We start from the raw sequence: 27,913 nt of genomic DNA on the forward strand, positions 1-27,913 counted from the left end.
CTTCTTCAACTCATCACTCAGTGAAAATGCATCATAAACTGCGTATTAACGTGTGTTGGTATTGTCAAGTTTGCTAAGAAAGTTAAAGCTACATCAGTATGATGAACAGTAGGCTTAAATGAGATTTGGGCTTGTTTATTTAAGTAAGTAAAGAAAGGAGCATTGCTACATATCCTTTATTTCTTACCTACTAGTAATTCAGAAAAGGGTTTTGAGAACGATGTCACATTCTAGCATTCAGGCTCCCTGCTCATTGTTCTTGGGGACTTTCAACAGTGCAAACCTCAGCAAAATATCAGTTACAGTAAATGGAAGAATTCATCAATCAGTCAGTATATTATTACATTGGTTGACGTATCGCAGTGGGAACCGAACCCAGGTCTCCCATACCAAAGGCATGTGTCTCATCCAACATGGTGGGCATGTTACAGGGTCCTGGTATACACCAACACAAAACACCCGACAAAAATAGAGAACCGTTTCTTTTAACTGTAAGAGGCGCTGTAGCTTAGAGGTTAAAGCGCCTGTCTCGTAAACAGGAGATCCTGGGTTCAAATCCCAGCAGTGCCTGATTACCAGTTGATTACCTCAATGCTTTGTTGAGCCCAAAAGTTATATGTAACATGAGGATATTAAAGGTGCAATATGTAATACTGACAGCTAATGTTTAAAATAGGTACTCTAAATAGGTATTCTAAATACTGGAGAGAGTTGTCTCCCCAGACTCGAAGTTCATGGAGGTTGCCAGGCTGAGAACACAGCATTCACAAAAATGTTGCTAGACGCTTGTCTCACATACCCAGACATTATTTCACAGCACAGCAGAGTAGCTAACATTAGATGCTGGCTAGATTGACAGTCATAAAAGCCTGTGTTCCTACGGAGCTCTGTACCCAACTGACAGACACACTTTTTCGGCTTAGAATTACGGTAGGAACTGTTAACAACCTCATCATCCTCTCCACCTGACGGACAGACACACTTCCTTGTCTTAGAATTACGGTAGGAACTCCTAAAAATAACACTACCTTGCTGTCCTCTCCACCCAACTGAATATGGAGTTATATTCCTATCTTTATTCAAGAGCGCATTCTTTCAATGTGAGAGCATTTCTCAGTGATATTACGTTCAGATTTTGTAACAATCTCCCTCAAAATCTTGCTATCACACTCAAACAGTCACTGCTCGCGCTTGGATTTGCTCTGCTTGTGCTCAAACTTTCTGCTTGGACTCAGATATGTTGTTTGGACACATTTCTTGCTCTCAGCTCTGGTCCTTCTCACACTCTTTAGTTGGTTGAGCTTGCAAATCTTCTCCCCATGGATTTCTCTTGCACGCTCAGATTTTTGTGTTACAATGCTCTCAAAATCCCCCCAACCAATAGAATGCCAGCTGTAGTGTTGACCAATGAAATGATCCCTGCCCAGTTGAGGGTGCGTTCTGTGGCAACCCAGGGGACTTGAACACCAGATTCACAATGAACATAGGAAACACAGAGACAGTCAACTTAAACAAAGTGTTTTTTAATGAAGTCGCTCAGGAAAAGGGTAATTGTACAAACTGCAACTTATGGTAAGTTCTTTTTGTCTTGTAATCGCGACTAGTAGCTTGAGTGCGACGTCACATCCATCTCGAAAAACTAATAACCGTGGGTTGTGTTATTTTTGTCGCACAATACTACGAGTCGGAGAAAAGATGGATTTTTTTTTTACATTTTTAGTAACATTTAGGATTCTATTCACCCAGTTATTGACATATTACACAAATATATTTCACAGTTTGATACATGAAAATTACATTTTGATTAACGTTAGGCTACTGCTCTGCTTTCTGGTCAAGACTCTGCTTAAAGCCATTGTTGTCATATAGCAACCGAGCGTCTCTAGCCAATTTCAGCTGCACAAGCTACAAAATAACTAATCAGGCGGTATTTAACTCATAAGACTGTAGCGACATGCCTATAGGTAGCAGTATACAGTGCTAGGTGTACGACTTCTTCATTTGGTTACAACAAAGACAAAAGTGCTTAAAATTGTAGAAAACCACAACGTTTACTACGTGTGATGCACAACGTAGCCATCTTTGAAAGTGAACTCGGGGTCCTCGGAGTTCAGACGACTTGACGAGTCGTATATACGACCTCGGGGGCGTTCTTTTTGCAACTTCCGGTTCGTAACTCCGGAAAACAACTCGTAGATCGACTTCGGTGGACAAAAAGAACGCACCATTAGGTTTCTTCCCGTCTGGGGTCCGTCAGCCTTCAGGAGGTGTTGTCCTGGGAGGATTTAAGCAGAGGGAGAGGTTAGTCTTTTATCCTAGCCCATATCCTTGTTGACCATTAGCTCCTGAAGTGTTGCTCCTCTGGGCCTTTGTTACTCACTGTCTCCTCTCTCCCTGCAGCCTTGGGCTGGCTCTCTTAACACCTTCCCCCTGATTACCTGATGGACTGCAGGTGTGACCAGTTCCATGTGCCAAGTGGCTGCAGCTCCTCCCCCAGTCTGAGCCTATGTACCCGCCCCCTGTGCCGGATTGGCTGACCTGTTTCCCCCTGGTTTGCCACAGTTAGCTTTACGTTGAACGGTCTGTTGCAGGCGACTGCTCAACCGAATTTGTCTATCCCCTCCGTTGATTGCTTTATTATTAGTATATGTCAACATTGTGCACAGGATGGTCGACACACTTTCACCTGCACCCATCGTGAAACGGGAGAAAGCTTTGAAGTGGGACATAGAATGCACCCAAACGCTAGGCTCAGCAAAAACAGTTTTATTAGAATTCGAAAGGGGAGTGGGAAAGGGGAGTGGGGAGGCGGACGCCAAGGACAGGAGTGAGGGCTCTGGGACTGGGATAGGATGGTGAGGGAGCTCACTGGGATAAGATGGCAAGGGACTCACTGGGCTAGGATGGCAAGGGACTCACTGGGATAGGATTACGAGGGAGCTCGGGGAGCGCGGGCATACCGGAGCCGAGGGAACCGAGGAGGAGGCACTGGAATCCGGGGAACAGGTGAGTCGAAGAGGGGACGGCTGGAAGCAGGAGTGGAGGCAGGACGGAGCATGGAGCCGTGAGGAAGTGACCGAATGGTGAAGCCAGCTGACTGGAGGTAACGGAGAGGTATGGAGAGAAAAGCAAGATAGCAGAAGCAACGATGAAACAATAGACCTTTTTCAAGGCAGACATGTCATAGTAGGAAAAGCACAGCTGTATTCAAAACTATTAACGATGGCTGCATTCCACTTAGGCATTCCACTTAGGAGAGGCCCTGGACTCACTGAAATAGCTTACTGGGACACTTGGTGGAACTGAGCTATTGTTAAGGTTATCAATTTCAGCTGTGCTTTTCCTACTATGACTAGTCAACATGTCTGCTGTGAAAAAGGTCCATGATGAGTGGATCCGCGGTTCAAATACAGGGCTTGATTGTAGATGGCTGGCAGGTGTGCACGGCGGGAGAGGTGATGGTGGAATGACGAGCAGGTGTGCCTAGTCAGCTGGCAGTAGCAGGCAGGAGCAGGCAGGAGGGGGGGGGGGAAAACACAGGAGGCCAACAGAGAAAACTGACAGGTGAAAATAAAATAGGAACGAGGAAACTAGAAAACTAAACAAAAACTCACAGCCAGCAGACCCCAACCATCACATTAGGTCCACAACTACGAGGGTGAGTAACATAAATTAAGCACGTAGCATATGGCGCTAGCATAAAGCCTAGCTTGATGATATTAATGTAATTGAAAAAAACAAAATAATAATGTAATTGTAAAATCATGTTAAATACAGTTATCTATTATTTATCTTGCTTAATTTCACAGGGTGCACAACCGGGCCCGGGGAGAGACAATAACTGTGGTGTCCACAAAACCAAATGAGAGAAGGTAAGGTAAGATAGTAATGATGTTAAAGAAAGCTATGTAAACCTAATATATTATGCGTTGATGTCTATGTATATCTATTTGTCTTAAATAGGAGCACACTATACAAAGACAACAGTGGAGAGTTGCTGGATCTGTCTGTCCTCAAGGTGCCAGAGATCTACAAGGACTTCACCCGTTTCTGCACTATCACCTGCATACTCCAAGTGATAAAAGAGAGAACAGACTATTGTGTTCCCTGCTTACATGAATAGGTGCCTGTAATGTCTGCCCACATAAACAATCAATTAATACATGTTGATAAGTAGCACTGATATTTCTTAAATCATTGTAGTTTTCCAGAGTAACCTTTTTATAAAAAAAAACAAGTACAATGCGCACATCGGTTCTAATTATGTACAATTAAATATACCAGAGCCGACACTTGGAAAACAGCTTTAATTTACTTTGTCAAAACAATGAGTAATTCATAACAAACAATATGTGACACACAAAGTGTATGGTGCTCCTGTGAAGCGGTACACTTTGTCTGTAGGATTTACTGTAGCAGGAACATTGATATTGGCAAACCGATGACCCAGGTACAGGTGAGTTTGTGAGCAGGGTTATGATATGAACTAAAATAAAGATAAGATAAGCCTAGTGTTCACAAGAGAGATGATTCCGGTATTGCAACATAATAATAATAATAATTAAATTACATAGGAGGTATATACAACAAGTAGACGATGAATTAACTATACAAGAGCAATTAAGGAAAGTTATGAAGTAGTGGTATGCTAAAGTGACATACTGTATAATCAATAGCATGGAGTCATGTCAACAGTGTACACCAGAATAATATATACGGTGAATAAGTAATGATACTTAGTGTTGTCTGTACTAATATAACCGAAACCGACACCAACAATCCAGTTTCTTGTGTTCTTTCAGTTATATTACAGTTATTTTTTACTACTGGCTCTAACATGAAATTAGCCAAATCCCCAGGAATAAGTGGGGTCATCACATATACACATACCTTCCGACATATGTCGTTCAATCTAGCTAAACTCTATAAAGAAAATCTAATTGTTTATGGACATCAAGCTAGGCTATATGCTAGCGCCATATGCAACATGCTTAATTTATGTTACTTACCCAAGTAGTGGTGGACCTAACTTGATATGTCCCACTTCAAAGCTTTCTCCCATTTCCTGATAAGTGCAGGTGAAAGTGCGTCGACCATTCTGTGCACATTGTTGACATATACTTATAATAAAGCAATCAACGGAGGGGATAAAGACACTCGTTTGAGCAGCCGCCCAAAACAGACAGTTCAACGTAAAGCCAACGCACCCTCAACGGGGGAGGGATCATTTGATTGGTCAACACTACAGCTGGCATTCTATTGGTTGGGGGGATTTTGAGAGCATTGTAACACAAAAAAAATGCAGGTGAAATCCGTGAGGAGAAGATTTGCTAGCGTTCAGACTCAACCTGAGTGTGAGGAGAAGGGCCAAAGCTGAGAGCAAGAAATTTGTCCAAACAACAACATATCTGAGTGCAAGCAGAAAGTTTGAGCACAAGCAGAGCAAATCCAAGCGCGAGCAGTGACTGTTTGAGTGTGATAGCAAGGTTTTGAGGGAAATCATTACAAAATCTGAACGTAATATTAGTGAGAAATGCTCTCAAATTCAAAGAATCCGCTCTTGAAAATAACTCCATAACTGAACACACTTTGTTGGCTTAGAATTAGGGAACAACCACTAAACACACTGCAAACTCCCGGTCCTCTATTCCCAATTCACAGCCCGCCTCTCTTGGCCTAAAATAACTCACCGTTGTCAGCTACGGCCGCTGGCAACCCGACTTTCTGCACAGAACTGGCTCACCTCGAACAAGCCTATTATATCTCCATCCTTGCCTGGGAATGCCTCAGGATCCCCTTCTGAAGCCATCTATTTAGAATAGTTCAAGTGTTCTGTATATCATTTTCTATATTACAGTAGATGTTTCCCTTATATTCTTATTCTTTAAACTATGATCCTTAAATATTTAACTTCAAAGTGACAGGTTTATTATACATAATAATCAGAGGGTAATCGTATATAGTGTATATCTTTCAATTTTTTTCATATTTAAACGTCAACCAGAGGCTTTAGAGAACAGAGATACCTCATTTAGTACTGCCGGAATCTGTGCTGAGCAGTCAATCCAAGTCAAAAAGTACAATACATTAGACGTATAAAGTATGATAATACCTTAAAAGTATAGTACATGAGAAAATTTACTAAGTTATATTCAACCACTGATCTTATATCATCTTATTAAAGGACAGTGGGTAAAATCGACTCTTAAAACACTTTTATTTTGAAGGGCCGTGTGTAGCGGAAGTTGTGTTTGTGTTTCCGGGTCCCGCAAGACGCTACGACCTCCGTCCCATTGTTTGCATTTTAGCTCGTGATGAGGACAGCGGAGTAAAAGGCGCCAGTGTTTGGTGTCCTTCGAGAGAGAAACATCCCAAACTGCTGCATGAGGTTTTCAAACCTGAAACGGAGCTACAAGGTCTGGGCTCAGGTCTGTTTTCTTTCTCCGACCGGAAACGCGTTTACTGCTGCTGTTGTTGCAGGGAGTCCGCGCGCTAAGCTAACGTTAGCCGCAGCTAGCTCCTGCTAACGCGTGTTATTGGATATGTTGTGAGCTTCGTATTTTTCTCGAATTACAGGTCGGGGAGAAGTTGAGGAGAGACACTTCAACATGAACTCTGAGAGGAAACTGTCAGCTGACCAGTGGAGAGGTGGGAGACGTTTACAATGTTCTATATTCTTCTTATATTTCTTCTTACTTAACGTTACCCGGATTCATTGTTGTATGAGCTCTCTCTGGTTTATAATGCCATATAACGTTTATTATTATCTAGTTTGAAAGTCAGTCATAACTGAAAAAGTATGTTAATAAGTAAGAGCTACTGTCAATGCCTGAATTCGAGGACAGGAGGTGCTCCACTTTTTGCCACAGCTGATAAATTAACCACACTTCGTCCATGGCGATGCTCTGCTATGCATAGCAACGGTCTGTTATTCTTAGCAACGGTCTGTTATCAAGAATGAGCAGACTGTTGTCAAATCGATGCCAATGTACTGTATTACAGCCTCCTACAGACTCTCCCTCCCCTCTTTTTTGTCAACACTGAAATGGCTATCATATCTAATGTGATTAAACATCCATGGAAAGGGGAGTACTGTATCTAAGCATCCAGTGTGGGAAACATTGAGTGATGATGAAACACACGAGAACTATTTGTTTTGTCGAGGTCAATAGTTATATTTAATCAGCAATGTACGGGTCTACTAGTGCTATCTATGTAGCACTAGTAAAATTTATATTTGACAATAAGGCCTACTGTTTTCCGTCGAATCGTTTATAGATCTTAGTGGACCCGACAGCAATTGACTGGAGCTTTAATCCACGGAGGAGAAAAAGAAGAGAGACAAAGTGGCTGTGTATTGTTGTTCGGCAAACAGCAGCTGTTGCACAAACTCCTGAGGAGACGTGCACGTCCACATAAAAGAGGCGGTGTTTGCACTATATATCGAAAACATGGATAAATCTACCAGCGCTGCATATTTTACATAAGAAGAGCAAACGATAATCCTGCAGAAATATAAAGAACACAGACACAATACAGCCGCTACTTTCTAACCCAGGAAGAAAAGCTGGCAAAAAATACCCGAAAATTAGAAGACTTATCAATATCACTGCCCTATCATTGAGGCATAAGATCTGACCATAATTACACTAGTGCATCCCATAAACTTTTGTTGCAATAGCCTATATTCTTTCAGTTGCAACCCCGTGTATATATTTTTTAATATATAATATATATTTATAATATAAAATATATATATGTGTGTGTATATATATATATATATATATATATGTATGTATATATATATATGTATGTATGTATGTATGTATGTATGTATGTATGTATATATATGTATGTATGTATATATATATATGTATGTATGTATATGTATGTATGTATATATGTATATATATATATATATATATATATATATATATGTGTATGTGTGTGTGTGTGTGTATATATATATATATATATATATATATATATATATATATATATATATATATATATATATATATATATATATATATATATATGTGTGTGTGTGTGTGTGTGTGTATATATATATATATATATATATATATATATATATATATATATATATATATATATATATATATAATGTATATGTGTGTGTATATGTGTATATATATATATATATATATATATATATATATATATATATATATATATATATATATATATATATATATATATATATATATATATATATATATATGTGTGTGTGTGTGTGTATATATATATGGACTGTTTTTAGATAGCGCTTTTCTAGTCTTAGCGCTTTTACATAGTACAGGCTACCATTCATACACTGTGGCAGAGGCTGCCTCACAAGATGCCACATGCATATAAACATTTACACTCCGATGCGCAGCACATACATACATACATACATACATAATTAGAACCAATGGGTGCATTGGCAACATACTGCCAGGAAGCTGACAGAGATACATAATTCCCTCTGCTTAAAATCTATATCTTTCATAAAGAAAACCATCAGGGAATGGGCTTGTCGGTCTCTAAATGTTCTAACTTTTCTGCAGGTTAGGTGTTCTTCAGCATAACTCCTAATTTCCACTGGTTGTGGAACGGCTCCGTGCTCTGCAGTGTTTCCCACAGATTAGGAAGCAACTTTTGGCGGTGGGTGGGTATATATATATACTATATACCTTAGTCCAACTGGGTTTGTTGTAATGGGAATTGAGGCTCTCTGTGTGTAGAAAAGTACCGTAAGCTGCAGCTGACAGTGATGCACATACTTTTCCATGGGTAGTGAAGTTAGAGTAGTCAGTGTTTTATGTTCTGTGTTGTTCATGTTCAAGGCGTCCCAACTAACGTTACGGTTCGGAGCCGTAGTCAATCAGCGTATTTATCTACCTAATGTCCCTCTCCAAAATCACGTCAGATGAGTAGTCGCAGCCTTACTTGCTTTGGTGTCTGTAAAGCATTAAAGTTCAACAAAGAATGGTTCACATTAGCAGAGTTCCTTTTTCATTTTCTATGTAGATGCGCTCCCCTACAAAATCACCCCAGTACTTGAGAATGATTTATTATTTCCAAATAGCTTTTTTCATAAGGCAATATATATTGCAGAAAAAAATATCGCAATGTCAGTTTTTTGCAACAGTGTGCAGGCCTATTTGGAGCCTTGTATTTGGTTACATATTTTTACTGGTGAAAGTTACAGACGTTCATATACAGTGTCATATGAAATATAATAAGCATTGTTTAGTTACCATTGTCTGTCTTCTATCCTATATTCAAGACATTATGGAGAGAGAAAAAAGTCACGTTGCTTGTCACTTCCAGCTTTGCACAATAGGATGGGGGATTTCTATTTTGTCTCCCATTATTATGAATTACTTCTACAGGTAACGTGAAATATAAAACGTGATCGGTCATAGAAATTTCTCTGTTCTCAGCTGAGGTGGAAACATTAACGCTGCAGTACCATTTCACTTTACATTAGCCTAGCAGCTAGCAGAGTTTCCTTTTTGTTTAGTGCTTTATCCCAGTATAACCGTGTGAATTTGAGCCTGCATACATGTTTTTTGTATTCTTAAATAGAGCAGCTTATATTGTTAGGCTGACCAACAAGTACTGCTGAGTCGCCTTTTCTGCTCTTCTCAGCTGCTAATTTTCCACAATGTTCTGAAGAGTAGAAGGTGTGTATATATCAGCCTGTTTAAAGTAATTTTAGTACATATTTATTATAATAACAGCCATCTGGTAACAAGTGTGTTACCTGAATACTTCCCAGCAATGTTTACTGGGCTATTTTAAAAGTAATTTTGAAATGAAACATTTTCAACAGCGTTTGAACGCAGCACTGCAGAAGCTTATTTTGCAGTTAACTAACGTTAGCTAGTAATTGGTCTCACTTTGCCAGACCCTCCTCCAAAGCGCCCTGAAGGAGGGTCTGGCTACTCTAGATAGCATTTGGGGATGGGAGGAAAACATGCTCTTGTTTTATGGCATTTCTTTAAACCAATCAGAATCGTCATGCTAAGCTAAAAAATCAATTTGATTTAAAAATCGAGTTGGTAGGTCAAATCGATTCATATTTTCAAAAAATCTATTTTTTTTTTCAGTCCAAATACAGTATAAATAATTTGGATGTTTATCTTTGTTGCACAGTGGCTTTTCAGTTGGAGAAAGGGTTTGCCTTTGCAATTTTGTTCATGTTGATGCAATTTTAATTAAATACAATAAATATATATTTTTAAAATATATTTACAGTTCGCAGTTATTTTATTTTTAAATGGAAGGGTAAAAATCGAATTGTAAAGAGTTTTTTTTTAGGGGAAAAAAATCGCCCAGCTCTAACAGTCTAGCTAGCTGTCTCAATTTACCATTCAGAGATCTGAAGAGCAGTAAACAATAGTCCTCATTAATCCAACAAATTTAAAATTCCAACACAATGAAAGCGGAAGGAAACAGAAAATACATGCATCCGGCGGAATTTCCTGCGGCAAGTGGAACGTCAAGGTATTTTGCAATTGTCAATTCAATTTGCAATTTTGTCATTCAATTTGAATATGTATTTTTACAATTGACAATTCAATATGCAGAGTTTCAATGCACCTTCAATTCAGTTACAATTATTTTGCATACAAATTTGAATGAAAGCGCAATCAATCGCATTTCATATTTCCATGGTTTTTTTGGTCTCTTTATTCAATTGGCAATGCAAAATGTCAGACGTCTCATGAAAGCAGGGCATCAATTAGGACGTCACTTCCTTGTTTACTGACTGACAGTCCCGGACTTCCACTTCACTCAGATCCAGTCGTCAAGGCCACTTCTGTTCTCTTTATTCGGAAAGTTTAACGTTATACCTTAGATAACGTCCATACTGTCTGTTCAGTAGGGCTGGGACGATTCGTCGACGTAGTCAACGTCATCGATTACGTAAATGCGTTGACACAAATAATTTGCGTCGACGCGTCACTTAATAAAATAAGTAAATAAAACTTGCGTGCAAATTAATTAATGTAATGCGGAAGTAATGTAATGTGGAACTCCTGTTAGATATGTGGGTTCTAGGGACACCTAATCTTTAGCCCTGCCTTAGCCGAGCTCTGGCTACATGAAGTTTTTTGTCTTGTCCAGCGAGTGAGTCAGAGATGGCAACTCGAAAGGACGAGCATGGCGAGTGGCGAAAACTTTGAGACTGCATGGCTGCAGCCTGGAGCCTTGCACTCCCGCCTGGGGCCGTCCCCAACACGAAAACTTTGGTCTAGGGCTTTGACTTTTGCCCAAAAATCATATTCGAAGTTTGTTTGTTTATTAATGTTAATATTCAAATATTTATTAATACCATTTTGACCATTAAATGCCTTCAGTTTTTTTTTTTTTTTTTTTCTTTTCAATTAAAAGTCAGACCCGGGATTAAACACAAACGGTATGCTTTCGACAGGAAGTTCGGAGCTTTTCACCGTACTACGTAAGTGGTCTAATGTTTATACTTGTGTGCTGGTGTGTGGGTCAAGCCGGTGTGTGTGTGTGGGCAGTGTTCCCAACTTAGCGACTTTTCAGACCCCATTAGCAACATTTTAACAAAAGCAACTAGAGACAAATCTGGCGTCTTTCTGTAGAAAAAAAAAAAAAGCCAGTAGATATTGTCCAGCGAGCACGCGAGGTAATTCTCTCTTGTGGCCGCGCGCTGAAACAGTCACCTATCTCTTCTGTTCTGTGACTGAGGAGCAGCCCCTACTGTTCAGCCTAGACTTTAGACATTACCAGTAGTTTATTGCAGTGAGACCGTAGTTGGTATTTTGTTTTTATTTACATGATGAGGCATTACAACTAGCGTTAACCTGGGTTAGTAGCTTGCTAGGCTAACACAAGCAAAATAACTTTGCTAACGGAGTCGCCAAAGAGGTTAAAAAGAGAATTAAAACGACAACACAACAGGCAAAGCAACAAGACCAAAGTTAATATTGGGTTGGCTTTTCCAAGATGGTAAGAATTCATAAGGAGCAAGGATTTTAAAAGGTTTAAAAAGTTGCCTGCTTTCTTCTCAAAAGGTAATTCTGCCTATTTGTGTAAATTCAAAGTTTTATAGTTGTTGGCTAACTATAGCATGGTTGGGCATAACGCTAGAACAACGTCTAGGATACCTTTCCTTGCGTCAACGATGAAAAAGGATTGTCTGCCTTGTAACATAAACGTAATCGTATGTGTCGTGATTTCCCTGGTAGACAACTCACGTCATGTGCAGTTGTAACACAGACTAGGCTACAGCTAGAACAGCTGCGTGTAAAGGATGGAGATACTAAGAGCTAATTTCGGTTTCATTGACATGAGAAATATATTAAAAACACAAACCTCTGTTGCTTCTCTCCTACGCTGTAAACTGTACACTATTGATCTCGTACGATATACAGAAGAACAATCGCACTGATACTTTACTAACATTAGCTTGTGGCAACGGTAAAGGCAAAGATGTTTCCTGGTAAGTGAAAAGCAGACTGACAACATGAATGATCAGCGGTAACCTAGTTGTCCACCATAGGATGACGTTGGGTTGCTTTTTTCCAAAAGTTGAATCATTCACAACTTTTTGTCGCAGTCACAATAAATTGAAAGACGTGCGTTTTCGCCAGATTGTCTGTCTGACAATTTGCAAATGAATGCTTATCCAGCATTGGCAATATGCTGCTAATCTCCCCATGAGTGCTTCATCTTGTCTAGCATCTCTTCCAACTTGTAGACACACCAGCTAGTAGGGCCGAACACTGTTGTTGCCAACTTGGCCTTTGGTTGTGGTGTGACTGATTTACCTCTAGTCTTTTCAAAGGATTTAAATAAAAAGGTAGATCATATAATCATTTTCAAAACATTCAAAACTGTTACTATTATTTTCTTTCAAAAGGCAGTAATACAAAACATTAAAATCTACAGTGTTCATCTGATTCCACACACATAGTGAAATAATGCACAATCATGAAACCGTGATTATTTTTCAGACCATAATTGTACCAACAAAGTATATTATATTTTGATGTGTGTGTGTTTGTATGTGTCTCTCTCTCTCTCTCTCTCTCTCTCTCTCTCTCTCTCTCTCTCTCTCTCTCTCATATATATCATAGGTTCTTTTTTTGATAACTCTAGAACCCTTGGTCTCTCAATGAGCTTCATGAGGTAGTCACCTGAAATGGTTCACTTCACAGGTGTGCTTTGTCAGGGTTAATTAGTGCAAGTGTTTCCCTTATTAATAAAAAAGCAAAGGGTGGCTACTTTGAATAATCTAAAATATAAGACATGTTTTCAGTTATTTCACACTTTTTTGTTGAGTACATAATTCCATATGTGTTCATTCATAGTTTTGATGCCTTCAGTGAGAATCTACAATATAGTCATGAAAATAAAAAGGAAACGCATTGAATGAGAAAGTGTGTCCAACCTTTTGGCCTGTACTGTATATAGCTATGAAGTGGAAGAATTAAACCTAGGCTTAGGCTACAAGCACTAGGCATTACATTTTGAACAAAGTAGATTATAATATATAGCATTCATGTCCCCCTAGTTATTGTGAGTGTAAGTGCTGGAATTTTTACTTTTTTTTTTATTTTTATTTTTTTTTTTATATAAGATTGAATTGAAAATCCTGACACCCCTAATTATTATGGGAGTGAATAGAGCTACTTAGCAAATTATTGTTAAAATTCACATTAAAAGCGGTTTGTGTTTCACCTTTACCTTCAGATGTCCAGAAAGTGATTGTTGGTGAAGAACATCAGCAGGAGTGGAGCTCCAGTCTGGACCAGGAGGGCCCAGAGCCCCCCCACATTAAAGAGGAACAGGAGGAACTCCGGATCAGTCAGGATGGAGAGCAGCTTCAAGGGCCCGAGGAGGCTGATATCACCAAGTTCACATTCACTCCTGTCCCTGTGAAGGGTGATGATGATGATGATGATGATGATGAGAAACCTATGTTCTCACAGCTTCATCAAAGACAAACTGAGGAGATAAAAACAGAAGCTGAGGGAGAGGACTGTGGAGGACCAGAACCAGCCATGAAATCCGATCCACATTTACAACCAGATACTGATGACGAGACTGGAGACTCTTCTGAACCCGAGACTGATGACAGTGCTGATTGGAAAGAGACCAGAGAACCTCAGTCAGGTTTAAACTCTCTGAATAAAGATGAAGTCCCTGTTAGTGATTCAGTATGTACTACTGGTGAGAAAGCATTTAGCTGCTCTGAGTGTGGGAAAAGATTTTGCACCAATGGAAATCTGACCAGGCACATGAGAACCCACACAGGAGAGAAACCATTTAGCTGCTCAGTCTGTAAGAAGGCTTTTAGAGAGAGTAGAGCTTTACATAGACACATGAGAACCCACACAGGAGAGAAACAATGCATCTGCTTAGTCTGTAAGAAAGCTTTTACAGAGAGGGCAAGTTTAAAGAGACACATGAGAATTCACACCGGAGAGAGACCATTTAGCTGCTCAGTCTGTAAGAAAGCGTTTACAGAGAGTGGAAATTTACAGAAACACATGAGAATCCACACCGGAGAGAGACCATTTAGCTGCTCCGTCTGTAAGAAAGCTTTTACGGAGAGTGGAAGTTTAAAGACACACATGAGAACCCAACACGTGTGTGTTACAAGCTCCCCCCTTGTTTTGCTTCTCCCTGTCGGCTCTACTCAGGTGATCCTGATTTGATCGTTAGTGGTTGGCTCCGCCCCCTGTAAATAAGGAAGGCTGGAGGACTCTTTCAGACTGAAGCAGCTGTGCACCAGTGTGTATATATCTTGGGGGATTGAGGTCTGAGGGGTATGGCCCGAAACCAAGATGATATTTGGAACTAAATTCATGATATTTGGATATTGTACTATACATACAGATGTATAAATGGTAATTAGTGGGAATGCTGTTCAACAGCATTCCCACTATTGTTATTCGTGTTGGCCATTTTTTTTATTGGGGGAATGCTGTTCTGTTTGAAGAGATCTTTATCAGCTTTCTCAGACTGGATCTCACTGTATACCAATGTTTCTCCTTTACCAGGTGTGCTAATGATAGATCAAAGGAAGGCCAAGGCTTGATTACAGCTGGAGGAACACCTGCTGCTCCTCCTTCTAGCATGACACAGCACTTTTTCATTACAATCACAGATAGGAATAGAACAACAACAACATGTTACAATTGGTTCAATTTACAATATATTGTCTGTCAGTCTCTCAGTCTGTCTCTCTCCCCCTCTTTATCTCTCTGTCACTCTCTCTCTTTCTCTCTCTCTCTCTCCCTGTCTCTCTTTTCTCTCTCTCTCTCTCCCTCCCGGTCTCTCTCTCTCTTTTTCTCTCTCTCTCTATCTCTATCTTTCCCTCTGCCTCTCTCTCCCTCTCTATCCCTTTTTCTCTCTATATCCCTATCTCTCTTTCCCTCTCTCTCACACTCCCTCTCTCTCTATTCCTCTCTCTCTTTCCTTCTCTTTCTCTCTCCTTGTCTCTCCCTCTTTCTCTTTCACTCTCTTTCTCCTCTCTCCATCCCTCCACCTCTCTTTCTTTCCCTCTCTCTCTCTCTTTCCCTCTGTCTCTCTCTCCCTCTCGATCCCCCTTCTCTCTCTATCACTCTCTCTCCTTCTCCCTCTCTCTTTCTCTCTCTTTGTCTTTCCCGCTCTCTCCCTGTCCCTCTCTTTCTCTCTCTCTCTCTCCTTCTCTCTCCATGCCTCCTTCTCCCTCCCTGTCTCTCACTCCCCCTCTCTCTCTCTCTCTCTCTCTCTCTCTTTCTCTGTCTCTCTCTATCCCTCTCTTTCTCTCTCTCTCTGTTTTTTCTATGCAATGGATACAGCAGATAAGTCTTTTTAGTCAATGTATTGAAACTTCCAATTTTGACAGTATTACAGCTTCCAGCTTTTCTACTAATGTATTTCAGCTCTTAACTTATGTGCAGTTTCAGCTGTGTAGTGCAATGCATTTGACATTTTTAAAACAATTTGTTCCATATTTCTGCATTTTCATCAATTTTTCACACGGCATTTGTAAGTCTTCCATACTTATTCATAATTCCAGTTAGAAAATAAATTATTTTATACATTAGTGGTGTTATTCAACTTTTCACTGAAATTCATACTTATTAAACCAATTTCCACTTTTTCTACTATTCTCACTACTTCAACATCTTCTTACAGATTTAAGCTATTCAACCAGTTAGCTTTAGCAATTCAGCTATTCAGCATTCCCACGCATTTTCTGCAGGAAATGCATTTTCTAGTTCGATTTTATTTATTATTCCCTCTTCCATACGTTTTTTGGCTCTGTAACTTCTGCATACTTTCACCTATTTAAACCATTCAACTTTTCAAATGTTCAGCTCTTTCAGCTAATGATGGGACTTCAACTTTTTTTCTAATATTTATACTTTTTAAAATTTTAAGCTTTTTAACACTTTTTTTTTAACATTGAAGTGAATGAGAGCAGGCTTCAACCCCTTAAAATCTTCCTCTGCTTCAAAATGTATCTCCTCCTACATTCTTTCACCTACAGACGTGATTACAACTTTAAAATGTTCACAAAATATCAGGTCAGACTAGGTTCTGATTGTCCTTCTACTTGGCTGTATAGTCCTTCTGACCGGGATTTATGCTGGGATCAGGAGTTGGATGTGATCTGACTGGCCCATGTGAGGGAGAGGTGCAGTTCTGTGTGCTTTTTTTGATGTTAGAGTATACATGGTCTAGTGTGTTCTTCCCTCTAGTAACACAATCTACATGCTAGGAGAAAGCTGGAGGGGAACAGACTTTTTAAGGACACCTTGTAAAAGTCCCCTGTATCCCGTATCCAGGTGATCGCGCTGCAGTTTGTTCGCTATGGTTAGCAGTGAACCAAACGTTTGCTAACGTTAGCATCGGGGGCTATGTAGACGGCAGTGTGCTGTTTTCGTAGTAAATAAAATGGTCGGTATATTACCGACAGGGCTCCGGGTCAGGTGAGCCGTACTGGGCAACGATCCTGCAGTTGGTACTCCATTCTGGTGCACAACACTGCAGTCCTCCGCCTCTGGTCGTGCCGGAGTTATTTTCTCATCCTGCCGGTAGATAGCTAGCTCGGCGTGCTAGCGCCGACAACAACCTGGAGGGCTCGGTCAGGCTATGTCCTCCGGGATGTTATGAGCTGACTGGAAGGCTCTCGTAACGGCTGTGTTATATCGTGGTCCTGTATTGATTAGTGCAGTGTGGCTGTATGTACTTGTATAAATATACACCGACAGGAGAGCCACTGGACAATCGCGCACCGCCATCTTTGTTGACATGAGTGAACGTCATAACGCGCAAGGTAAGAACTAGTAGCAGCTTACTCTCGTGCGGGACGATCGTGATTTTGTACAAAAAATACAGTCAAACAAACCCTAAAATCGCTACATATAATTGTTTAGAAGGTTATAGTGTGCGTTATTTGTTTTCTCTTTAACTTCCTTCAGCTCTTTTCATGTTTGGGGGGTCGGATTGTACAAATTATGAAATATTCGATATCCCAATTTTGCATATCGTCCAGACAACAATTTGGATATTATCGTCTAAACGATATATCGCCCACCTCTAATCACAACTGGCATCAAAATTGGAAATGGCTTCTTATTGGCCAGGAACTGAATCACCAACAGTTTACTTCATTTCACTAGTTTAAATGCAGTGGCCATGTAGCCCTAACCCTAACCCCTAACCCTATGGCATGATCGAAAAACCAATTGAAAATTAATCTTCAATTCTCAATCGAAGACACGGACCCACATAGTCGATAGTACTACTCATACAACCACGACTAATAATAATAATTTAATCATTGTTATGATTTCTATTAATAATAGTGATCAATAGCATTGGATAGACAAACTATTATGGCTTCTCACATTAGGCGACTCTGCTCACACTTTGAGAAACATGAAAAGTTGTATTAAAAATAAACACTCCACAGATCACTCAACTGGTCCAAAGAATAGATCAGATCACAGCGGAGGTGGTCAGGACCAGTCATTTTACTGCCCTTTGTGCCAGTAAGATGCTGGTAATGACCACTGTGCCACTGGTCGCAACCAGTGTCTCTAGCGCCCCTAGTGGTTGTGACCACTGGTCCCTGCCAGAGACCACTGGTCCCAGTACAGACCACAGAATCAGCCACAACCCCTGCTGGAGAAAACACAGTTAAGACAACAAAACCGCCTGAAATAACATGATCCCTTTAATTATTTGTACACAAATGTGCTTTGTATGTATTTTCGTTATAAAAGGCCCGACTGCCTAACGTTAATTAAGAAGAAATACCCCGTTCTGTCATTTAGCAAAAGCAGATTCACCAAATTCAGTAATCGATTTGAACACATTAGTGGAAAAAAGTTCACAACTCGACAAATATGACTCTGACTATATATCCAGTTTGACCATTATAGTCTATTAGAATAGAATAGAATCGGCATCCACAGCATTTCAGTATTTCAGCTTCATGTTGGCTTTACAACCAGTTCCCAGTGTTATTCACATAATCACCTATTGAAATAAAGCGGGGGACGGGTCAGGAGCAGAGAAGCTTTAAACGCCTTCAGACAGACCTTGGGAAATGAAGTGAAGTAGATGAACATCCTAAATGCTGATGTTAAACACACGCGTTTGAATAAAATGCCGTCAGTTGAAAGCGGAACGAAAAGCGCACGTACTTCCACTGTAGGAACCTAAACAGTGTGACACCCAGCGGAAGTAAACAACACAAGCGCCCCGTAGCGTTACCTGCATGTTCGTGTTGAGTGAGCTGGAGGAGACTGTATTGTAGTCGTAGTGCAGCTAATTCTTTCAGGTGTAATTAAGCAACAATGTCTTCATTTGGGTATTTGAGAGAGTTTGTCAACGAGCGGCTAACTGCTGCTGCTGAAGAAATATTCCGAGTTTTTGAAAAGACTATCGCCGAGTACGAGGAAGAGATCCACCGTCAGCGCAAACTGTTGGATATCGTTTGGAAACCCGAAATACAGTTACACAGGATAGGTGTGTATGCACTTTAGTATTTCATTTATGGTTACAAAAGCAGACGTCCGTAGTAATGTTCGCTCAGCCTATTGTCTTGTTGCTAAACTGTAAAAGCGTGGTGAAAGAGCGGCGACGTTAAATCACCTTTCACGTATCCTAAGGTGCCGTCTATGTGCTGGATTATTTCTTAGCAGAGGTTAGCTAGCAAATATGCCTATTGACTGCAACGTTATTGTTCTTATTTTGGCACGATGTTTATGTGAATTGACCTAACATTAGTCACATTTTCTTTGTAAATATACAGTGAGTAATACAGTTCAGTTGCTTCAGTTTGGGCTTGTAAAGCTAAAACTTGAATGCAATATCCTAACCTATCTTTGTTCAAGAAAAAGCAAAGGCTGAGTTTACTTGATGTCACCAGTTTGTTGACCGTTTGCTTCTTAGTTTCCTACTGTTCATACTTTCATATAATAGGGACGCAGCGATTAACCGATTTCACTATTAACCGCGCTTAAAAACGTCACGGTTAATTAATCGTAAAGGCTCCGCTAAACCGATTGTTAACTGACTGCATCGTATTCTGAACGGCCGCAATGACAGTCTGGCTTTGAATTTCCGGAGAAAACTAACCCACGTGACGCGTTCGTCCAGTCAGCTGCCGGTTTGCATTTCCTGGGCAACAATACAGATTAGCGCTGCCTGCTGTGTAGGGTTGGGTATCGTTTTTTTTTTTTTTCGATTCCGGTGCTAAATCGATACTTTTAAAACGGTGCCGGTGCCTGAACCGGTACTTTTCAATAAAGTAAAAAAAAAAAAAAAAAAAATAAGGGTAGTAAACAACAGTCAGTGACTTGTTTATTGCTAAGGTCAAAATTAAAGATTTAATAATAATAACTATAACAATAACTTATTTCACCAGTAAATTGCTGTTGAACCCCAGATGGGAAAAGTGTATTGTACAATTACTGTCAATGCACCACGAGGCTACCTGTTTTAAGTGAATCTGTGTTTAATTCCGACAACGGCAGCTGCAAGTGAATGCACCGTCTGTGTTGTTGCTGTGTGTTGTTACCAGTTAGCTAACGTTAGCCTGTTTTAATGTTAACGGTAAGTTAACAGCTTTACAGTGATCGAGCTGACGATAGCGTTACGTTCGTACACGTCAAAACTCCTTAACGGCTCAATAACGCCACCGCTTAACGTTACTTACTTATTCCTCTTTATGGGACATAAGGCTGCAAAGAGATAGCTCCATCACATTTATTCCTGTCACATTCATTCCACGGCAACATGCTGCCTATCTCCCTGTGATGGGTGCATCTTGTCTAGCAGCTCCTCCAACTTTTAGACACTAGCAGGACCCAAAAAGGGCCAACTTCTTCCTAAAAAGGACAGCACTGTTGTTGCCAACTTGGCCTTTGTTTGTGGTGATTCACCTCTGGTCTCTTATCTTTTGAGATGAATTTAAATAAAAAGGTTCATGATTGATCATACAGCTAATCGTTTTCAAAATTGTTAGTGTTATTTCTGTTTCAAAAGGCAGCAATAAATAACCCATTACAATCTAGAGTGTTCATGTAATTTCATACTGTAGCAGTTCATTTAATTAATATATAGCCTAATAATCGTGAAACCGTGATTGTTTTTTCAGACTATGATCGTACCAACAAAATCTCTAATTGTTGCATCCCTAGCCCTTGTGTTGTCCATAAACCTGTCATTCTGGGTCAAAATTGAAAAATGCGCTATTTTTTGGAATACTATGTGGAAAATGTGCATTTGCCTATGACAGGCTCGGATTGTTATTCTAAGTGTCTAACAATGTTATGGAAAGAATCCCTACAGAGATATACATTTTTAAACAAGTAAAATCCTTTTTTATTTAAAGTGGCTATATGTACCTTTTAAGTTTGTGTTGATTCCAGCTTTGGACAAAAGCGGTAGTGTTTTTACCACACCTGCTGTCGTAACGGTCTTTTCTTTACTGTGCCATATTGCCCACTGTAGATAACAGATTTTGTGTTATGGGGAGGTCATATAGTCTTGATCAATATTTTGCTTCGACAGAAAATCATTCATTTACAATAAGAGAATAAGTTACAGATGCATCGTTGCATTTCAAGTGTTGCATACGGTAAGTTAGCCAACTTTGGATGTATCGTGAGCGGGTATCACTGTCACTGTGTCACGAGCCAAAGCATTAAGAGATTGTTGTAGCAACCAACGTAATAATAACTTACATTAATATAGCGCATTTCAGGAATCCTTTATAATCCCCTATTTCACTTAAGAAAATGAAAAATACCTGCCCTAATTTGCGCTGCCCAAAAATACCATAGATTTGGTACTTGTATTCCACATCCGTCATAAGGTAAATACTACATGGAAAGTCTGCGTCTTGGCTGTTTGTCATTCCAAATGAAGTTTGTGAATGTTTTGTTTTCAACAAGGAAGGAGGTGGAGAGCGGGGGATAGACTGGAAGAGGTATACAAATTTACTTAAAATTGACATTTTAGGATATTAAAGCGTCCGGTATTTTGGTCCATCTGTTTATTAACTGAATAACTGTGTCCGTGAGGGGATTGTAGTTGGCTGAAATAATTCAGTCAATAGTAGGGAATATTTTGACACCTAAGTAAGGAAATCCAAGTTTAGACACCCTAAATGGCGAGGATTGGGGGATCAAGCCTCTCACTGTTTTTTAAGAACATAATCTCTGATAAGATACTAAAGGTTCCTATCACATTCAGCAGGCTAGGTAGCGTTTTCATTTTTTTTTTTTTTCGTATTTAAACAAGCAAAACAAATAATGCATAACGAAAATGATGTGGCTGTAAAATGATAAAGCATTTGGCTTTTATTTCTCAAAAACAGAGGTATTTATTTATTTATTCCAACTCCAACATTTGGCTCCAAAACTAAGCCCATTTATCATTTACCCATTTAGTGTTTATAAGTGCCAGTGCCAACAATTAAATAACAATACAGTTAAGTCAACTTACTGTAAAATATGTATACCATTTAAAACTATGAATAGTAAGTATAGTAATAGTAATAGTAAAGGGCAGCTTTCCTTCCTGTTTTAGGAAGCAGCGACTGTATTGTAGTTGTTCGGTTAGGTGAAGCCGGGTAACTGAAGAAATCCAGCATGTTGATCTTGCTTCGTAGTAGCCTACAGGCTGCAGAATTCATTGAAATGAACATGGCCCCTTAACGCAAAAACTGGCAGTTTCACAGATTCGCCGAAAATTCTGTGACGGGCCCACGGATGCAATGCATGTAGGTCAATGACAGGCATCATCCGTGGTCTACACACAGATTCCCTGATCACAGCTTTTATTTCTGTACAGAGAAGCTGTATACAGCTTTGCTGTTATTGGTATTTTTAGCCCAATAACCGCTGTTTTAATCAACATTTATTCACCAGATCTTATCATGGTTTAATTGTATTTCTTTTAATGTTATTATTTCAGTCTATTTCGGCCAGGGAAGCTGCTTTGTTGTTTTGATAGGCTGTAAGACAGAACACGATATGATCAGAGTTGGGCGCATGCAAACGATCAGCGGGTCTTTAACGCCAGCATCGCTTCAATATACATATATATAATCAGTGGTTTTGTCATCAGCAACAACACGTTGCTCAGTTTTGTTCCAGTAAGTTATGCACCATAATAACGTTTAAAAAAATCCGCGTGTATATATCTATGGTGCTGGTAGGCTTAAATTGACTTAACAGTGCCACCTGCTGTTGTGGAGTGCGAATTACAGGACATTTGTTAGAAAATTTACCTCCATTTGTGTGGATCTGAGGGCATTTGTGTGTGGATCAGCAAGGTGGAAAGTTAGTGCCAAAAGTCACGGGACAGTTTTTTGTACTTGTAGAATTTGTTTTGTACTTTTTTTTTTTTTGTCATTGAAGAAATATGTTTTTGTATGTGTAAAACATACTGTATTTGTTTGATAGGTAGGTTTCTTATTTGCAGAACAAAATGCATTAGTTTGTGAATCATGTTTTGTATTTGCAAACCACACTGAGTTTGTTTGTGAATTGTTGGGTGTGAGTAAAACACGTTTTGTGTGTGTGTGTGAGGTTTTGGCATGATTCTAACTCCATAATCATGTCTCTAAATCCCATGTCCTCCACCATGGACAGTGGCCTCATATCGGTCACGAGCATGTTCAAAATGCTCTCTGTGAAAATTGCAGCCTCTTGAACAGTGCATGACTGAGCTGGGCGAACAAAGCTATCCATACTCCGTTGTGAAGTGCTGAGAGGGAGAAAAAGAGGAAAAGCAATTTAATTTATTAATATGCACAACAAGTTCCATGCTGTAATCTAGCACTGACATCTAAGTAAATATCAGTTTTATGTAGATTTCTACACCTGCAGCATTTACCATTAGGCTAGTGCTACTAACAAATAATATATAATTTCTGGGGTGAGCCTATTTGCTATGGTAACCTAGCAACCTGTGTGTTTGTGTGTGCACGCGTGCCATGCGTGAGGAAGAGTGAGAGAGACAAGGGTGCATGCGCGCGTGTGTGTGTGTGTGTGTGTGTGTGTGTGTGTGTGTGTGTGTGTGTGTGTGTGTGTGTGTGTGTGTGTGTGTGTGTGTGTGTGTGAAGGGGTTCTTTTTTTTAGGCTATACTCTCTTGCAATTGAACGTGAATAAGTAATATAATAATAATCAAAACTAAACATATGTAGTCAAAGCGCATCATGACATCGCTACAAATACATGCCAGTTCTACTTTGCAGTAGACACATTGCACCTTGTTCTCTTCCTTTAAGTCAGGAGAGATGTCGTATCTTGCCAGAGAAGGCAAATTTGGTCATTTTTCTGCAAAAGAACTGCTAAAGTTTGAAGTTGGTTGGCATACCAACTCAACATTTATTTTGTTGTTACTTGTTAATAGTGTAACTGTTATTTGTTAAATTTTTGTAGTTATGTGTTAGGTGACTTAGGTTTAGTTTTTATATATTTAAGTTCTTTAAAAAGTAAATATATATTGGTAAATTGAAATAATTTTCAATTTAAAAAAAAATATATAAAAGAGGCTTTCTGTGATGTCATTTTTAAAGAATCGGTTTAGAATCCGAATCGTTTTAAAAGAACCGGTTCGGCATCGGAATCGTAAAAATCCAAACGGTATCCAAACCTAAGACCTCCTGTCTCGTGCTCCTCCCGTCTCATGTCTGGGCATGTCCAACGGTAAATTCAGATGTTCCTAATAATATTAATAATAATAATAATAATAACATGTAACGTTCTGTATGGATCTAACATCAATATAGTATTAAGGTTAAGCTGTTATAACGTTTAGGCTCCAGGTAATCAAGTATTTTATCTGCTGAACTGTTAACATTTGGCAAAAAAACTCAACTTAAAACTTTAATTGACTACACTTTCTTGTCATTTGTTTTAAATTCAACAAGCAATTTGTTGGATTTTAGCAGAAAACTGAAAGCAGGAAAACGGCAGAACTGTACATTTTAACGTTATCGCGATATTCAACTAATAACTACCCTGAAATTGTGTCAGATGCAGCATAGCGTGGCAATATTTTCACCTGCATCATTGTTTAGTCTAATTTGTTTAATATGCAAATAGTTAGGCTGTTCTTTCTAAATTATCGGTTAATGTTATGTAGGCTAGTCATTGTTTTCAAAAAATAGTTCATAAACCTTCATTTGACTAGTCTATTACTGAACCCAACCATCACGCGCCACACCATCACATCCTGCGCCACCCACCACCATGAGTAACCTCTCAACCTTTGGGAAACACTGTATATTTCCCCTGTCTTGAGATTACGGTCTAAAGATTCTTTTTCTACAAGGTGAAAACTTAGTGTCCAAAAAAACTGTTTTGCATATTTGGGGCTGATTCTGAGTATTCAGAGCCACATAAGTTCTGGAAAAACCATTGACACGTATCATTTATTTCTTTTGGGTCTGAAGTTAGCGCCCCCTTATCTGTCAAAATGGAGTTTATTGTTCTCTCAGATGCTTTTCTCCACTCTGTTATGTTAGGGAGGAAACAAGCTGATGTTAGCCATTAGGGGTGAAAGAAAAAAATCGATACATTTGAGTATCGCAATACTGTATAGATTTTCAAAAAGGCAATATTGATTTTTAGTTTTTAACATCATAAAAGAACATGTCTTTTTTTTAAATATTAGTTTTTCTAAAATTATACATTAAAAAGATCCTGTAAAAAAAATGTCATCTGCCTCTGTAGCAGCCTGAAGTATTTTTTTCTACTATTTTTAGACACGCTAACTCGCATAGCTGGTTGCAAGCATTACTTTATAGACAGCGTTACGTTACCTTGAATTAGCTGGGGCCGTCTGTGCTTTTTCGGTACCTGAAAAATTCAGTCTGGGGGGCTGTCGGCGGTCATTTTGGCCGACCTGACATGTTCAGTCGGCGGCAGGGCAGTCGGGACTCACCCGGAAATGGTGAGCGGAATGAGGTGACTAGAGCCTCTCAAAATCTGACGAAGATCTTTTAAACTGACCTTTTGTTGACCTGAAATGAAATGCAGACAAATTCAGCAACTGCACGGCCTAATTCTCGCTTAAAATGTTTTCAGAAACATGTTTCAGTGAACTATTTTAGTACAATATGAGATCTGAGATTCTGAACGGCCACCATTGACAGTAAGTATGGCTTTGAATTTCCGGAGAAAACAAACCCATGTGACGCGATCGTCCAATCAGCTGCCGGTTTTCATTTCTTGGGCAACAATACAGGTTATAGAGATGCATTACGTCTCGTCTCGTCTTTTTGGTGTGTTCTGTGCCACTTTTTGGACCAACATGGGGAGACCGATCATTTCGCCTGGCTTTTCTGTCAACGGTCGGCCGTCTGGTCAGTGTGTAAGCAGCTTAACATGCAGAAGGAATCCCGACTGGGCACTTTCTGTCTGTGACTACTACTAAAGGAACGGTATGACGGAAAATTGTTGTTGTTTTGAAACCATGACTTTGTCATACCGTGTATATCTTGAAACCGGTAGCCCAGCCCATGCCTATTTTTGGATGGTACAGTTGTCGTTTTCTTTGTTGGTTTTGTCGGAAGGGGCCGATCCTCTCGGTGGACTCTTTTAAGTGAAGTGAAGTACAGTGCATGTGTCAACCTGTCCCTGTATCAAACGGAGATGAATATTCACAGTGTTACACCCCTTGTTAGCATGAAATTACATTTCCTCAATGTGTGTGTTTCTGTGTTTCCTGCAGACATCCAGCAGCTGTTGGTGGTTAAAGAAGAGGTTCCCCCTGAGCACCAGGAGTGGAACTCCAATCTAGACCAGGAGGACACAAAGCCCCCACACAAAGAGGAACAGGAGACATTTCGAATAAGTCAGGAGGAAGAGCAGCTTCAAGGACTGGAGGAGGCTGATATCCCCAAGTTCCTATTCACTCTTGTCCCTGTGAAGAGTGAAGATGATGAGGAGAAACCTCAGTTCTCACAATTTCAAAGCGAAACTGAACAGATGAAAACAGAAGCTGATGTAGAGGACTGTGGAGGACCAGAACCAGCCAGGACCTCAGATCCAGATAACCATTTAAAAGCACGTACTGATTACACGAATGGAGACTCTTTCCAATCCAAGAATCATGGCATTGATGATTGGAAAGAGACCAGAACCTCTCTGACTAATAATGACGTCTCTGTCAGTGATCTGAGATGTAGAGCTGATGAGAGAGAGTGTGAGAAAAAGTTTGGCACCAGTGGACATTTGAAGAGACACATGAAAACTCATACAGGAAAGAAACCATTTAGCTGCTCAGTCTGTAAGAAGGCTTTTGAACGTAGTGGACATTTACAGACACACATGAGAGTCCACACAGGAGAAAAACCATTTAGCTGCTACATGTGTAAGAAAGCCTTTTCAGTAAGAGGATCTTTAAAGGCACACATGAGAATCCACACAGGAGAGAAACCATTTAGCTGCTCAGTCTGTAAAAAAAACTTTCACAGTGAGTGGACATTTACAGGCACACATGAGAATCCACACAGGAGAGAAACCGTTTAGCTGCTCAGTCTGTAAGAAAGCTTTTACAGAGAGTGGACATTTACATAAACATATGAGAATCCACACATGAGAAAACCCATTATCTGCTCAGTGTGTACAAAAACTTTTACTTGGATTGCAAGTTTACAGAGACACACGAGAACCCACCATTTTTGCAACCTAAACTGAACTTGTAAGGAAATTGCATACAACCCAAGGTCTCTCCTAAACGGTGGCTGTTTTGAAGTCACAAGGAAGATCCACCTAACTCAGTCTCTCAGCAGACTCTCCAGTCTGTACACCTAGTTTGAAGTGCTGTGACATCCCCATCCCTATAAAAGCAATAACTGCTATTATTTTTGGCTCTTGTCTCCTCCTTCACTACCAAAAGTCTTCTTCACACGAGTGCCTGCTTAGAGTAGACCAGTTAGCATCACAGACTTTAACAAAGTCTACCAGTCAAGTCAGTCAAGTTCTTCAATAGCCACACTGCAAATCGTCGACAATGAAAAGGGAACTCCCTGCCGAGTTCAACGAAAGCTCACACAAGACTCTACGTCATACGGTTCATTAGCTGTGAAAAGGGGCGTGGCAAAAGCGTAGGGGACGGGTCAAACCATCCCCAATTAAAAAGGAAGTCTGTGCTGAGTTCAATGATACCTCACATAAGACTCTACCTTAAACGGGTCAAAAGTTATGAAAGGGGGCGTGGCTTAACCATAGGGGGCGTATCAAACCATCACCAATTAAAAAGGAACTCTCTGCTGAGTTCATTGGTACCTCACACAAGGGTCAACCTTAAATGGTTTAAATGCTATAAAAGGGGGCGTGGCTTAAGCTTAGGGGGCAGGTCAAACCATCACCAATGAATAAGGAAGTCTGTGCTGAGTTT

General features: G+C 39.8%; 1 protein-coding gene and 1 non-coding gene across 2 annotated transcripts; both read left to right on the forward strand.

Moving 5' to 3' along the window:
* Positions 1–497: 497 nt before the first annotated feature.
* trnat-cgu (transfer RNA threonine (anticodon CGU)) lies at positions 498–570 on the forward strand. The gene has a single exon. It is a non-coding gene; the product is annotated as a tRNA-Thr (tRNA).
* Positions 571–18,731: 18,161 nt separating this feature from the next.
* On the forward strand, positions 18,732–27,377 carry LOC114550730 (zinc finger and SCAN domain-containing protein 31-like). The gene is made up of 2 exons (XM_028571520.1): positions 18,732–19,017; positions 26,243–27,377. The coding sequence occupies exons 1-2, from the start codon at positions 18,846–18,848 to the stop codon at positions 27,040–27,042; spliced, it is 972 nt and encodes a 323-aa protein (XP_028427321.1). The 5' UTR covers positions 18,732–18,845; the 3' UTR covers positions 27,043–27,377.
* The last annotated feature ends 536 nt before the right edge of the window (positions 27,378–27,913 follow it).

This window comes from Perca flavescens, chromosome 24 (assembly GCF_004354835.1).
Source record: "Perca flavescens isolate YP-PL-M2 chromosome 24, PFLA_1.0, whole genome shotgun sequence".
Taxonomy (NCBI): Eukaryota; Metazoa; Chordata; class Actinopteri; order Perciformes; family Percidae; genus Perca; species Perca flavescens.